General features: G+C 44.6%; 1 protein-coding gene across 9 annotated transcripts in view; it reads right to left on the reverse strand.

The window, feature by feature from the left end:
• The window catches only part of tiam2a (TIAM Rac1 associated GEF 2a), a 75,780-nt gene that overhangs the window by 8,447 nt on the left and 51,781 nt on the right, over positions 1-15,552 (reverse strand). For all 9 annotated transcript variants that reach the window (XM_031288685.2, XM_035994705.1, XM_035994703.1 and 6 more), the window contains 4 exons: positions 3,904-4,137; positions 2,109-2,177; positions 1,002-1,127; positions 401-509 (listed from right to left, as the gene is read on the reverse strand). In XM_031288685.2, the coding sequence (XP_031144545.1) occupies positions 401-509; positions 1,002-1,127; positions 2,109-2,177; positions 3,904-4,137 (538 nt within the window). The remainder of the gene's footprint in view (positions 1-400; positions 510-1,001; positions 1,128-2,108; positions 2,178-3,903; positions 4,138-15,552) is intronic.

A 15,552-nucleotide genomic window follows, 5' to 3' on the forward strand; every position in this document is an offset into this window, starting at 1 on the left:
TTGTAACGGTCCGCTGTTTATGGACAAGGTTATCCAAAATCTGTGTATTAATGAATGCATGTGCCGGTATTTGTTTATACTTTATCTGCTTGTAAAACAGGTAATAGCTTTGAATATTTAGAAACTATCGATCACAAAATGAAAGGTGGATTTTGTTATACATAATTGATATGTTTCCCAAGAGAGAAGGCCAAACCTTCCAACAGTGAGTGCCGTGAGGAGTCTCTGATGCAACGTAGGTGCAAGGAAGCTGAATTTAGCAGGGGTGTGGGACACTTTGAATTAGTATGTGTCTGCAGATGTATTTATTATATTCCAATTCTCTATTTCACTTTATGCTGTAGGCTCATGTGTATTTAAGCCGTCATGCATTCTTCATGTGTTCAGCTGTGTGTTGTACCTCTCTCCAGGACCTTCTGGACCTTGATGTGGTTGGCACAGAAGCCGCTGTAGAGCTTGAAGTGGTCAGCGTAATAAAGGAACGAACCCCCAAGAGAAAACAGCAGCTTCTGTAAACCGAGAGAGTGTGAGAGAAAAACAAAGGCAGTGTTACACACAGAGGGCGAGAGAGTGATGCTACACAAAGCCAAATGAGTACAGAGAGAGGGGATGAAAGAGTGCGAACATGTGAAGTCATGACCGAAGCACTCTGTCCTCCCTCTCTCGGAAGACTATCAAAACGCCCCCTCTGTCCTCTCCCTTCTCGCCTAACCTCTTGAGTACGCTAGCTTTCAGCAGCTCACTATCCAACCAGTGAACCGCCACCTCGATCAATAGACCCCACACCTTGTCATGTCAAGCCTACAAATCAGCCGACGATGCTCCTGTCACACCACCTCAATTATTTATAAACGTCAAGATCTCAAAGATCATACCTTTCTTCAGAATAGTGGCTAAAATCACCTGGTTTGAGAACAATGTCTGTATACTCATTCTCATGGAATCCACACACTTTGGACATTTAATCAATAAGGTGTTATGTTTCTGTGTATGTATCTCACCTTGAACTGTGAGGGGGTCTCGAGAGTGCTGAAGTCAGGCGAGGAGGCGATCCTCTCCTCCAGGGTCTGTAGGAAGACCCTCTGGAAGTCCAACATCTCTGGCAGGCTGCCGAACAGACTGTCCATCTGAGGAGGAGAGAGGGTCAGAGGGTTGGTGGGATAATGGATAGAAAAAGGTGAAGACAGGAGAGGTAGTATGGAATTGTGGCAAGGTGATGGATAAGGATGTATGAGGGAAAAAATAGCAGAGAAAGGAGTGGGGAAAAGGGAGAAGGAAGGAATATGAGGCTACAAGAAAAAAAAGAGCCAAGATAGCTTGTAATTCATAACAGTCAGTCAGACAGGCACCCTAGAGTGTTATAAAACCTCCACTCTGAAGGCTCCACCTCTGACAAAGGCACTTAGGGACAAGCTATGGCCTTGCTAGAAAATGCAGCGCATACACACACACACACACACACACAAACGAACAAACAAACAAACAAACTTTTAATGTCTAGCACACTCTCTCCGACACATACCCAGGGTCAACACATCCCTTCATTAAAAGCCAACAGGCTCTTGTCCACTTTGTGCCTGGACACATCCCACTGTCCCATAATGGCCTTATAATTCGCCCCAGTGCTCAGTGGCCTATCGACTAGTATGTCTTGGGAGAGTCGTTCTGTGTTTGAGGTCACAACTGGCACAGCGCTGCACACAGGGCTGGAAACTGCAACACTCAGGTCATTAGCATGCTGCAGCTACTACTATATGTTGTCACAGGACAACACAAGAAAAAAAAACATTGTCTTAACAAAAGAGATGCACTGAAATCAGCTGACTTAAAAGATGGGTTTACTCTTAAACTAGCCTTTATTATTGGTGTGTCCCAGTGTGATGTTAGAAGGTCAGTGTAGGGGAATGCTAATTTGTCCTCCAGCCAGTCACAGTGAAAATGAGGGAGACATGGCCTAACAGAGTTCATCAACATCACCTCTGAGTAATAAACACTCAATGAATTCCACATCCTATATAGCCTCAACATCTCCTAGGACACACCTCCGTACGCTACAGCTCTCATAAGGTTTACCATACCACACACACACACACACACACGCCACCTACCTCATCCAGTGTGAGGAAGGTTTCATTCTGCAGGGGTTTCAGGTAGATCTCAAACAAACAGGCCAAGTCCTGTGCACAAAAAGATAGAGAGGAAGGTCAAAGACAATGAATCAAACAGTCAAGTCAAATCAATTTCATCATTAGATTACTACTTATTTTTCCTTTTATAACCTCCAACTGTCTTCTTCCCACAGTCCCTTAGCCTCTTTCCTCCATCTTCTCCCTCCACCTCCCTTCCTCTCCCCCCACTACTTTAATGTGGCTGTAGCTTGTCTTGGTTTCAGTGGAGATATTCTCATTAGGTTGATTTATGAGCCTCCTCCTCCTCATCCCCTCCCCCAAACTACCTCAGTCGCTGCTGGTGCATGGATACGGGCGAGCAGGCCTGCATCAAGGCACTCTGAGAAAACAATCTCCTCACTCAATTACAAATCAACGGCAAGTTGAAGAGGAGGGGTGCACAAGAAAAGGGATTTAATGAAAAATGAAGAAATGAAGGAGAAAGGGAAAAAATGCCAGCCATGACAAGTGTTGCAGAGTCAAGAAGACCATGAATGTGGCTCTTTAATGCGTTCAGGAAGGAAAAGGTCATATTGGAAAACATGATGGCAGCAACATGGTTGGGCGGGAAGAAGATAAATAAGGCGAGAAAGGAGGAGGAGGGATGGAGGAGATCTAAATGTTCATTTCTTCTCTTGTTTTTTTAAGTCCCATGTCACGCCAAAGCATAATATCTTATATTAAAAGGAAAGGTTCAGCATTTTGGGAAATACACATATTTGCTTTCTTGCTGAGACTTGGATAAGAAAATTGGTATCACCCTGGAACCAGCAGCCAGCTCTGTCCAAAGGTAACAAAATCCATCTACTAGCACCACTCACTAATTGGCATGTTGTATCTCTCTTTTTTCCCATTTGTACAAAAACCAAAGTGCAAAAACAACAATTTGATGTTTTACAGGGGGTTATGTGCAAGATTATTTCTTGACGGGGAACAGTAACTTCCTGTAGTCTCAACTGCTCCCGGCAAAGAAATATAACATCATAACTAACCCCCCCCTAAAACCACAACTTCTCGTTGTATTTACACGTCCGTTTTTTTAACAAATTTAACAAAATAGATTAATTAAAATAGTTAATTGGTGAGCTTTAGAGGTGCTGATAGGCAGATTTTGTTATCTTTTGACAGAGCCAGGCTAGCTGTTTCAGTCTTTATGCTAAGCTAAGCTATCCAACTGTTGGCTCCTGCTACATATTCATCGTACAGAATTGATTGAGTTAGATGATAAGATTCATACCATTCTCAACAAATAGCAAAAGAGCGCCATTTCCTAAAATGTTTAATTCTTCCTTCCTTAAGGACTTGGCATCTGCGAGTGATAATGCTTATTATTTTACATGATAGTGTGTCCAGTAAAAAATTATAGTAGTCCAGTCAGTCTTGGTATGGAGATGGCGCAGTGGATGGGACACATGCCTTTGGGGTGGGAGACCTGGGTTCGATTCCCACTGCGATACATCAACCAATGTGTCCCTGAGCAAGACACTTAACCCCTAGTAGCTCCAGAGGTGTGCGACCTCTGACATATATATATACAGCAATTGTAAGTCGCTTTGGATAAAAGCTTCAGCTAAATGACATGTAATGTAAAAAAAAAAGAAAAGAAATATATCATTTTTTAACTTAGTAAAAAAACATTACTTCAACAGATTTCAAATAGAGTTTGAATAAACATTCATGTTAGCTTCTTATAAGAAATTCTAATATGACAGCAGTCGAAGCTTTGCGATCTCACCTTGACATAGGACTTCTCTGTGTCCACCAGCTCCTGGATGACCTTGCGTAGCCTCTCAGTGGCACTCATATGCTTGGGGCAAGGTCTGAGCAGGGGGGCCTCTCGGGTGGGACCTGAGCGTAACTCCCCTCCCTGCCTCACTGGAGGTTCTTTGGTGTTGTCCATCAAACCCCCAGGGCCTGAGCTCATCCCTTCCTGGAAGGACTGGTAGAGAGTGCACACTGTGTCCACGCTCTGTAGGAGGTGACAGAGAGAGAAGGGGGGGGGGGGGTATTTAGGTTAGGCAGCTCAGGGATTAGAACAGCCAGCTGGATAAAATAAGCATCACCCTTGTTATAAGAAACTGAATTACATGCATGCACCCACAGGCATGTATCTGCACAGAAACATGGATCTATTAAAATGAAAAAAAACATGTCTTTTACCTCCCTTATTTAACAATTTACTATTAATGATTTCAGCTCCATAGCTGTATAAAATAATGATGCATCCATACTGTACATGGCCAGTGATTCTCTTGGGTATACTAAGAGTGTTATGGAGATTTAGTTATGCACTCTATGCTAATTGGCTTTGCATCAAAGACTTTACAGTGCATCTGAAAGACTGACTGGATATCCCAGCAGATAGCATTATATCACATTACATTATTCTTCTAAATCCATAATAGACAGTTATGCAGCTTTGTGTCACACATCAATTTCAAAAAAAAAATTGACATCCCAAGAGGTCACGTATTAGTTTGTATTAGAGGTAGTGGGGGAGGGGGTTAGAAGCATCACATCTATCTATAAATCGGGGAATTTCTTTGGGTCCCCACACATGCGCAGTGCAGCAGCTGGGGCGAGGACGTTGTTTTGTTGTCAGCGGTGCGCGCTGCAGTGATCGCTTCAAGTGTCAAGCCAGGTAGGTAATCACATACAGGAAGGCCACAGCGCCACTGGATACTTTACAAAATAAAACAAATTTCTTAATAAAACACCCAGGTTTATGGTGATTTTGGCTGTCTTGACTTCTCAGCTGGTCTACAGCAAGACACGCGATCAGGCACAGAGAGAGGGACACACACACACACACGGGTTGTTTAGAAAAACAAATTACAAAAACACACATTCACTAGCCATATGGCTACACTAGGCTACAAGTTCTGCTGCAAATGTTTAATTAAAGTAAAAAGAGAGGCATTATCAGCGTGCTGGATAGTTTAGGAAATAATAGTGCATCATTTTTTATTTGTGATATTTTATGAGTAGAATCTAAATCTGCAATGTTCTCTATCAGGTAAATGTAGTAGTACAATTTTTCCTCAAGTACAAGTACACAGTAAGGCAGTAGTATACATTTAGTTGCATATTGTGCTTTGGGGTCCCTCTGTAAGTTATTTCAGAGTACAATGGTTCTGGAGAAAGCTACAAGCAGCAATACAAGAGGCAAAGCAATCAGTCCATTCCAAACAGGTTTGTCTTAAACAGGCACTGCGCTAGTTTTCTAAATGTAGCTAAAAATACCTCTGCTCATTCACAAAAAGTATAGTTTACTCCAGCCGGCTTTGTACGTCTCTGATAGGTGGAACCCCGTTAAAGATTCAGCATCATACCATTACAGAGGTGTTCAACAGAAACAGCTAATCTACATTGCTTTATATTGGACTGTATTGCCTGGGGTCGGAAATTAACATCAGCCGTTGGCACCACACTGCGAAGTCTTGCCTGTGGCGGGTAAGAATATGTAGTCTGAGCAACTGTGTCAGAAAATGAGTCATCATCAGCCTCTCTGTTCTAGTCCTTGGGATGTAAAAAAGCAGTGAGGGGAAAACCTCTCCCTTCTATCTATTTTACATCGTGGTTGTCACTGTATGGTATATGCTTTTCAAGCACTGTGGTAAACATTTACACAATCAGAATCCTAATTGCTTACCAGGTAAGCTACTCAAGCACTACTTCATCAACTGCACCAAGCTTTGCTAGACAGTACTGTAGCCATCAATTATGTGATTTCTATTCTAAGAAAATAGCCTCATGATGACCAGCCATCCCAGTGAATAACATGATGTAGAATTATAGTTTGTGGTCATGTCACTAGTGTCAGTAATATCAGGTTCCAATCGGCTGCACAGCAACACAGCACGGCAGGCAAAACAGCTGCTCAGCACTCTCTGCCTTCCTGTGTGTGTGTGTGTGTGTGTGTGTGTGTGTGTGTGTGTGTGTGTGTGTGTGTGTGTGTGTGTTATCGCATGAGCAAGCATTCAAGTGCAGCTCACTATTAAAGACTCAACAGCAACACACAAGAATCGATAGGCCCCTCATTCTGACACTGCAAGCATCGATACATACTTGTACGCAGTTCCCAAGCAGTGTGTGAAAGATTGTCTGAGTCATCATCTCTGAAACGGGTGTGAGCTACCACCCATAGCCCCCCCCCCCATCCACTCCCAGGCAGCCCACAGACAATCAAGGCTTCCATTAATAAGCCTGCGACTCATCAGCTAGCTCGTTAAAATGGTCACTCCAGAGACGGCCCTCCAATGCTGCAATATAAGCCGCTTTCCAACCGGAGGGATTTTTGCAGTTCCTAGAACTTAAAATTCCTAGAACCCTTTTTTTCTTGTGTTCCGACTGGACCAATTTGGGGATTTTTAAGTCCCTCTGGCCGCAGTTCCTGTAACTCTTTCAGCTCCTACTTCAGGACAGGGTCTTTTCTCTTTTCCCTTTTCAGCATAGGAACCTAAGTCAACGAGGGTCGGGTTTCCGGTACAGACAAACCAACAACGGGACAATTTTAACAATTTTTGCCATCTTATTCATCACTAATTTCACTTTTGACAACGTTTTAGGCGAGAAATTAATTGTTTATATTTCGAATATAGGAAGTCCTGCGAAAATTGATAAATTTCGAATTGACAATTTGCTTCAAAGTTTTCGGAGTTGAGAAGCTCCATGAAGTGAGGCGACAGCCAGCAGGCGCCTGCCCCGGCCGCTAGCTCGTCACTCGGCCAGTCATGCTCAGAGACGCCACTGTAAGCTGGAGGTCTCTCAGACCGGTCTTGTAAGTAAGAGGCTTTTATTTCGCCGTTGATGGTTCGTTTGTTTAAATATCACAACACATGTCCATCATAAGATTAACGGGAACCTGTGGTTAACTGTCTTTTCGGAGTTAAACTCCACAAGCATGTCCTATGGCCGGCCGGCCGACACTCACACTCACACACACACACACACACACGGGGGAGAGAGAGATACCCGTTTCTCTTCGGGACACTTTATGTAATATGTATTTGTTTTCTGATTTTAACGCTATAAAGACCGTTGCCGTGCTTGCGTCACTCCCTTACCCCTCCTACCAGTCCCTATGGCCAATTGGCTAGTGCCAATGCAAATGGAAAAAAACAGTTTTGGGGGAGAGTGGTTAGTAGATCTGTTTAGAAGTGGACTTTTCCTATAACTACATTCCTGTAACTACTTGGTCGGAAAGCGGCTATAGACTGTGTGAAAGTGAAACGGAAACAAAAGAAAGAGAGACTGGGGGGGGGGGGATAGAGGAAATGACTCTCCATTTCCTCTATGTATGTCTGGGCTAAGCCTCTTTCAAGTGATCCACCACCCACAGCAGTGCTCTCTACCTCTACTCTGGAGCTCTTTGAATGTAGGATGATAATTATGAGGGGACTTGACGTCTCCTTCTGCGCTGGTGAAGGGATGTTCTGATTGGAGCCACACACACACACACCTGTACATGATAACACACTGACTTGGTTGACAATCCTCATCCATTCTCATCTTGTCTACAGCCACGCTCGCAGCTCTGCGAGACACAGCGGTGATATGAGCTCACAGTGACAATGGACAATAGGGTGATGTTTAGCAGGTTTAATCTTTACCATGTTACCTATTTTAGATTACCGTATAAGCATGCCAACATTTTCCAATTAGCAAACAAATAAACATTTTAGCCTGATAATTGCCAAAAATCATCAACTTCAACGTCTGAGATGATGGGAAAAAAACATTTTTGCAAACATTTATTCTGTTTATGTGGACGGCATCTCTCATTTGGAAAAGAAATTTATAAGGAACCAAAGAATGTCAGTCATCTGCAACTACAGCTACTGACACACACACTATCCCGTTAAAGACCACAAAATACACTTCAGACACAGATGCTGCTGCCACACAGCGCCAGTCAGCCTTCATTCACTGATACACACTCTGGGAAAACTCCATATTGTGCCAGGCGGGGCGACAGGGGGAGATTGCCGGAAGAAAACACAGAGGTTAAGGATATCAGAGCAACATATTCATCAAATAGCCCACTGGTAGCTCAAGACAGGGGGAGAGCAGCCTTGTGGAGACAGATATCAGTGATATCTGCAGTTTATTTTGGCTACAGGTACCCAGAGGAAAGGGGTTGGCCTGTCCAGTAGCACACACCGCCACTCCAATGCTGAGTTAATTCTCATCACATTCACACGTTGAAAGGATATTCGCTCATGTTCACACACACACACACACACACACACACACAGCTGGGGGAAAAGAGCATATATATGCTTAATTGGACGCTCAGGAACATTGTGCACATGGAAACACTTTCACCTCTTACACAGATTCTAACTAAGTACGATTGTCATCTAAATAGCAGATATCTGCATTGGAGCGTGACAGGAAGAGGTGGGCAAAAAAGACAGACGGAGAGGAGGGAGGGGGGCTATACGCTGTCATGACTCAGGAATTGCGATAGCCTCACAACAATCCCACCAACATAGCCTGACAGCTAGCCCAAATAACCAATTAAGAGCAGAGGACGGGAGCCAGCGGAGGTGGGAGAAAAGCCTGGGAGCGCCAGGAAAGACGAGTGGATCCGACAGCGCTGCTGTGAATTTCTATTCAGGTTGTCCCTCTGACAGCTGACCGCTCTGGATCATGTTTCTGCCCCGTCTCGCCATGTATGCCCTTAAGTCAATTTAGAAAAGAGGTCTTTGTCAACCTTTAAAAAGGTTTTAAAAAAATGAAGTGAGAGGCTGTTGAGCTGTCTACATGGTTTCCTTCTGACGGCGTCCAGCGGCATTTTTCATTTTCAGTCAACTGCCATAACACACATGTACTTACTTGCTAGATCCCCTTGATGTGAAAGCAAAGGGTTTCATCACAAAATACTGTACCCTTCCCATCAAGTACAATTCCTCATTTCTATAAATACACTTTCAGTTTCATTACAAACTGGCCAAAAAAACATCCGTGATAAGCTTACATATATGGCAGCCACATCTATATCAACATTGATCCAAAAAGCCTTTATTGTACCCACTCACTTTCAGGTGCAGGGATGCTTAAAACACAGTTGAGCGCTAATAACTTTCTACAGTCTCTTTCAAAGAGGCCCCTTCAAGAAGTGCATCAAATATTACAGCATAAACATTATTAATCTCTAAATATTCACTTCCTAATCCAATCCCCTGCTCACCATGAAGAGCAGTCTGTAGAGCAGCCTCCATGCTGCTGTGGCCTGCCGCTGGGTCCTTCGGGCCAGCGAGCAGCCCTTCCTACGCAGCCTGCCTCCCCTGGATGCTGGCATGTCGGCTCCAGAGATGGTGTGTGGTTATACAACCTAGCTGAACCAGAGAAAATATCCGCCACAAAACTGAATAGTTGGCTTGACCGTTTTGGAGATCTATCTTCTCGCTCTGTCCACCTCTGATTTTAATGTGATGTTAGTCAATTCCCTCTTGCAACATTTCTTACCCTGCTCCTCCTTTCCTGCTCTCTAATTAGTGTCCAATACTGGCCGTCTCTCTGCTAGGCCCGGGTCAGAAGCCTCAGAATTGAGTACACCTATGCCTCTGAGGCGAAGTGGGCTTTGATGGGGGATCGAGCCATTGATCCTGCGCCCTGGCGTTCTGCAAGCGTAAGCAGAGTAAAAGTGCTCGCTGCCGGCTTGTTTTGCATATCAATCACTAGCGGACGGTCTGGCCACTTGTGCAAATAGAGGGGAATTCTTTCCCTGGCAACTGTGTGCTCTCTTACTGTCCGTCTCTTTCCATCAGTGCTGGTCTTTCTACAGCTCTACTTTCACATCTTGCCATCAATCCTACTTCACTCTGTCCATTTGCCTCCAGAAATCCCCATTCCTCTTTCCTTTCCCTCTGGTTCTTCCCCTCCGTTTTGGCTCCATGTGACCTCGGTGTAACTTCCAGAGAGCTGAATGGAGAGGCCGGGGGCTGTATCCGTGTCCAGTCTTTCAATAGCATTAGTACAATGCAGACTGTTCTGGCTTGTTACCTCCACACACAGAGGAATGGCTGACTCAAAAATGGGAGGCTCTGAGCCAGTGGGGGGTAACAGGGCAGGAATGTTAACTATGGACTCGCACAAGAATAAAACATGAGATGTATCACACATTGCACAGGGTATTTTTTACACCGAATAAATAAACAGATGAAGTCTCTGTCCACGAAAATGTATCTTGTTTTTCAATCAGGCTCTATTTTACCCACATTTTAAGACTAAGGTAAGGTACTTTCTTGACTGGCATCCTAAAAGAAGACAATGCAGTGTCAAAGTTCCTCTACCTACCCTCCTAAATTCAGGGAGATGACCGTGGGAAGTATTAGGCATTTTATGCTTTTATTAGAGAGACAGGAAACAAGAAGAGAGATAGAATGTGAGTGCCAGGCAAAGGTCCCCAGTTGAGACGCATGGTTTGCGCCTTACAGCCTCTGAACACTCACACAGACGTTTTCAGTTATTCTGGCTGATTAGACCTCTGCTCAGGTTAAAGGTGGGCCAGATCTTTGATTAGACTATATTAGTTCACAAATCTTCATCTACCAATAAGAATGATAAAGGTGTCATTTGTCATGCCTTGACGCAATAATTGTAAAAATGGGCAATAGAGCACACTTTTGGACAGTCTCTTCTCAAAAAGGCATCTGAGGTTTTGCACTTGATTGTACACATGGAAAGTGAGAATGTGAAGAATCAACAAAAGAAAAGTTCCAATCCCAATTACTTTTACATGTCCACACAACAGTTGTGTAAAGTAGGCATGATGGGCGTTTCAGACGCTGTCAGACAACCTGACAGCACTTTTTGTTTGAAGCATACTGAGGCATCAGGATTTTAGCCCCCTTTTTGGCACATGCAAACACTGAATATTAGTTACTCATTAGTGTTATATTCCAATACTTGTTTTGTCCAAGTGTTGGGTGTAAACACACATAAAAAAAAAAACCACACAGCTCAGCTCTGTCAGACTGGGAGATTGCAAGATAAACACGAAACACTGTCTCCATCTCCCTCTAATGCTCCAATGGAGCCATTATGTTCAGAGTTCAGTCTGCTTTGCAGATGAAACGCCACTCAAATCAAAGGAGAAGCCTTGCACTTTACCAGCAGAGAGGCCCCATCTTAGCCAAAATAAACAAACAAGCGTAAGGAGGGAGGGGATAAAGAAGAGGGGATGAAATACAGAAGTGTCCCTAGGGCTGGCTTTGCCCATCCCTCATAGGAAACAGCCTTGTCATGACACTATATATATATATATATATATATATATATATAAATAAATAAATAAATATAGAGAGAGAGAGAGAGAGAGAGAGAGAGAGAGAGAGAGAGAGAGAGAGAGAGAGAGAGAGAGAGAGAGAGAGACTGGTAGGCAGGCCAGTGATTCATTTGCCATGTTAGTGGGCTATAGTGCCATCATGCCATCCTCTTTTCAGAGCTCAATAAAAGAAGATGCATGCTCATAAATCAAACAGAGTAAAGGGGAGGAGGGAGGAAAATGAGAGGAAGGGCTGGTCCCGTTGCGCTCCACTCAAGACCATTTACGCCCTTTATTATTCATCCCAAAACAAATATTATTCCGCCAAGTCTCAGAGGACTTTGGGAGAGCAGTGTGCTTTAATAATGAAGCCAGCTTCAGATTAAACACCCATTCTACTGAGTCCCCTAGGCTATTGAGATCCACTCCGCTGCATGACTGCCAGTACAAAGGCAAAGTAATGCTAGAACTATATGCTATTCTTACTCCACCAAGATGCCTAAAACTACATGAAAGGTTAAGTGAAAATGCTGGTTCCAACACTGAACATGGCTTGATGACAAACAAGTCTGCGGAATAACTAATGACAATCCCTACGCTGCCCCCATTCCCCTTTCCTGAAAGCTCAACCTGGGTGATTCAGAAGCAACCAAAGCACCCTGAACTATCCACACCATACAACTGACAAAGATGGCATGATACTAACAGATACTAGACCCACTAGGCACACAAGGTGACCGTTAAGAGTGAATACATGCCCATAAAAACTGCAAGTCAGACAAGGATAGCAATAAAGGCAGTAGAGAAATTAACACCACAACCTTTTGCCTTACTCCCATCTGCCTACACTATACATCTTAAAAGTGAACAGTTGAATTAAACATCACCAGGATGGGGCTGAGTAGAGAGGGCTTATTGGGACCAACAGCGCTGTACATGACACACTAACTATATGCTGAAGTCCGCATGACAATGCCAACATGTTGCCGTTTAGCAGGCAATGTTTACCATGTTCACAATCAGTTTAGTTTTTTTGCATTCTAACTATTTTGGCACTAAACACAAAGTACAGCTGAGGATGATGGGAATGTCATTAGTTTTGCAGGCATTTGCATTAACCAAAGTATTGGACAAATTAAAATTAAGACCTGATGAAGGCACTAAAGGAAAATTCAGGGGATCATCAAAGTGATTAGGATTCATCCTCTGGGCACCGTGCGTATATCAAGTACCAAGTTTCATGGCAATTCATCCCATAGTTTTTGAGATATTTCAGTCTAGACCGAAGTAGACCGATTAACAATGTTAAAATGTAAAATGTAGCAAATAATTCATATACACTGCACATGAGACTGTAAATGCATGCTGTTTTTTCATGAGCTCTTTAAAATTAAGGCTAAAATGCTAATGAAAGGCAAATAAAAGGCTAATGAATTGTCTGACTGTAAAACTACTCCAAATTCACATCCGTGGAGATATTTTTACCAAATACACACAGAAGGTTGTGGGAGTTGTGTGAAAGTTTGCAGCTGAAGTGTAATGACTCATAGTATCAGCTGCTTCAGTGAAAACCTCCCACAAGCATGGAGCACATCATCCCTATAGTTACCGGTTGTTTGTCCCCTTTGACGTCTCTTTGGCAGGACAGGCAGGCAGCCATGTCCCGAGCCAAGCGGGCCAGCTTGTCTTTGAGGAAGCGTCCCAAACTGAGCAGCACAGAGCCCAGGAACAGGTCCTTCTCCTGGGCCTCGTGGCCGGACAGCCGGAACCAGCACATGGCCAGGAGGGAGCACAGGGCCTGGGCAGGCGACCGGTCCCGCATAAACAGCTTGATTAAGGTGGTGAGGTAGAGACACGGCTGAGGATCTTCATCATTCACCGTTGGGGCTATGATTGGTATGGCTAATGCCACGGCTTTGCCAGGCACCCCCGGTGCAGTCATTCCAGCCAGATCTGGGTCATGTTGGATCTGGGTCCGGACCCTATTGGTCCCTCCATTGCTCCTTCTTTTTTCTTTTTTAAGTTTTTATCGCCAGCTCTGTCTTTCCAACTTGTTTACAGTGGAGTGGACTGACGAGAGCAGGCAAGCATTTACTGCGCTGACAGCTGTAAGCCCAGATTATTAGCCTGCTCACGGCCAGATGGCAACTGATGGGTTTAGTCATAAAACACACACACACACACACACACACACACACACACACACACACACTAACCCCTCTAAAAACCCATTCCACAGACAGACACACACCTCAGTTGGGTAAAGTAGATTCTCTTAAATTTGGGAAGGGTATGGTTGCAGCTCTAAGGAAGACGGGATCATGTTTGAAGAAGATGATACAACCTAATATCCGTAGGCATCTACCATATCCTTTTGAAGTCTAGGAACCATGATAAGAGAGGAGAATAAAAATTGAATAATTCAACTTTCTGTTAGTCACACATTTAAAAAAGTTTAAAAAAAAAAAAGAGGAAAAGAGGAAGAGGAAATAGAAACAGCACCCATGTTGCAGTCTACTAATGCCTTCTTCTAATTTAGAGAACTGTAACAACCACTACTTGAATCAAGTAAATGAAGCCAAATCTCACTTACAGACAAAGGACGGCTCGTCCAGTCATAGCGCTCTTCATAAGTCCATTTAAATGCTCTTACTGAAACATTTAGTCTGGACAAAAGCAAAGAGGCTTAATATGTCTGTCTGCTGTCTAACCTTTTGGTTTAATACAATACATGACTGGCCTCTTTACATGTAAAAATTATGAATGCTATTTTAGAATAAAAACATCAGTTTTTTTCTACATAATGGAATTTGACATTAAAGTAACATGGCATTGGTCCACCAGCAGAATTATTATTTTCATTAGGTCCCCCAATATATTACAAAAACACAAGAAAGTATAATAAAAATAATTTTAGCTTTACGTGAAACATTTTTTAACTGGAGGAAAAAACGAGGTAGAGATGATGTGACCCTGCCCGGAGGAAGCCCGGGGCCCCCGTCTGGAGCCAGGCCCAGATGGAGGGCCCGTCAGCGAGCGCCTGGTGGCCGGGTTTGCCACGGAGCCCGGCCGGGCACAGCCCGAAAAAGCTACGTGGCACCTCTCTCTCCAACCCATGGGCCACCACCTGTGGGAGGAACCGCTGGGGTCGGTTGCGCTGCCACATGGGTGGCAGTGAAGGTCAGGGGCCTCGACGGACCAGACCCGGGCAGCAGACGCTGGCTCTGGGGACGTGGAACGTCACCTATCTGTGGGGGAAGGAACCGGAACTTGTGCGGGAGGTGGAGCGCTACCAGTTGGATCTGGTGGGGCTTACCTCTACGCACAGTCTCGGTTCTGGAACCATACTCCTGGATAGGGGTTGGACTCTTTTCTTCTCCGGAGTTGCCCAGGGTGTGAGGCGCCGGGCGAGTGTGGGGACACTCACAAGCCCCCGGCTGAGCGCCGCTACGTTGGAGTTTACCCCGGTGGACGAGAGGGTCGCCTCCCTACGCCTGCGGGTTGTGGGGGGGAAAACTCTGACTGTTGTTTGTGCGTATGCACCAAACAAGAGCTCGGAGTATTCGGCCTTCTTGGAGACCTTGAATGGAGTCCTGTATGGGGCTCCAGTAGGGGACTCCATAGTTCTGCTGGGGGACTTCAACGCGCACGTGGGCAATGATGGAGACACATGGAGAGGCGTGATTGGGAGGAACGGCCTCCCTGATCTAAACCAGAGTGGTTGTTTGTTGTTGGACTTCTGTGCTAGTCATGGATTGTCTATAACGAACACCATGTTCGAACATAGGGATGCTCATAAGTGTACTTGGTACCAGAGCACCCTAGGCCAAAGGTCAATGATCGATTTTATAATCGTTTCATCTGATCTGAGGCTGTATGTTTTGGACACTCGGGTGAAGAGAGGGGCAGAGCTGTCAACTGATCACCATCCGACTGAAGAAGGAGTCTTTCTGGGATATGTTATCCCAGGGGACTCCGGAGGCAGTTGCAAGGTACCGAAGGGCCCGAAGGGCTGCAGCCTCTGCCGTGAAAGAGGCAAAGCAGCGGGTGTGGGAGAAGTTCGGAGAAGACATGGAGAAGGACTTTCGGTCGGCACCAAGGTGCTTCTGG

The sequence above is a fragment of the Sander lucioperca genome, chromosome 18 (genome assembly GCF_008315115.2).
Source record: "Sander lucioperca isolate FBNREF2018 chromosome 18, SLUC_FBN_1.2, whole genome shotgun sequence".
Lineage (NCBI taxonomy): Eukaryota > Metazoa > Chordata > Actinopteri > Perciformes > Percidae > Sander > Sander lucioperca.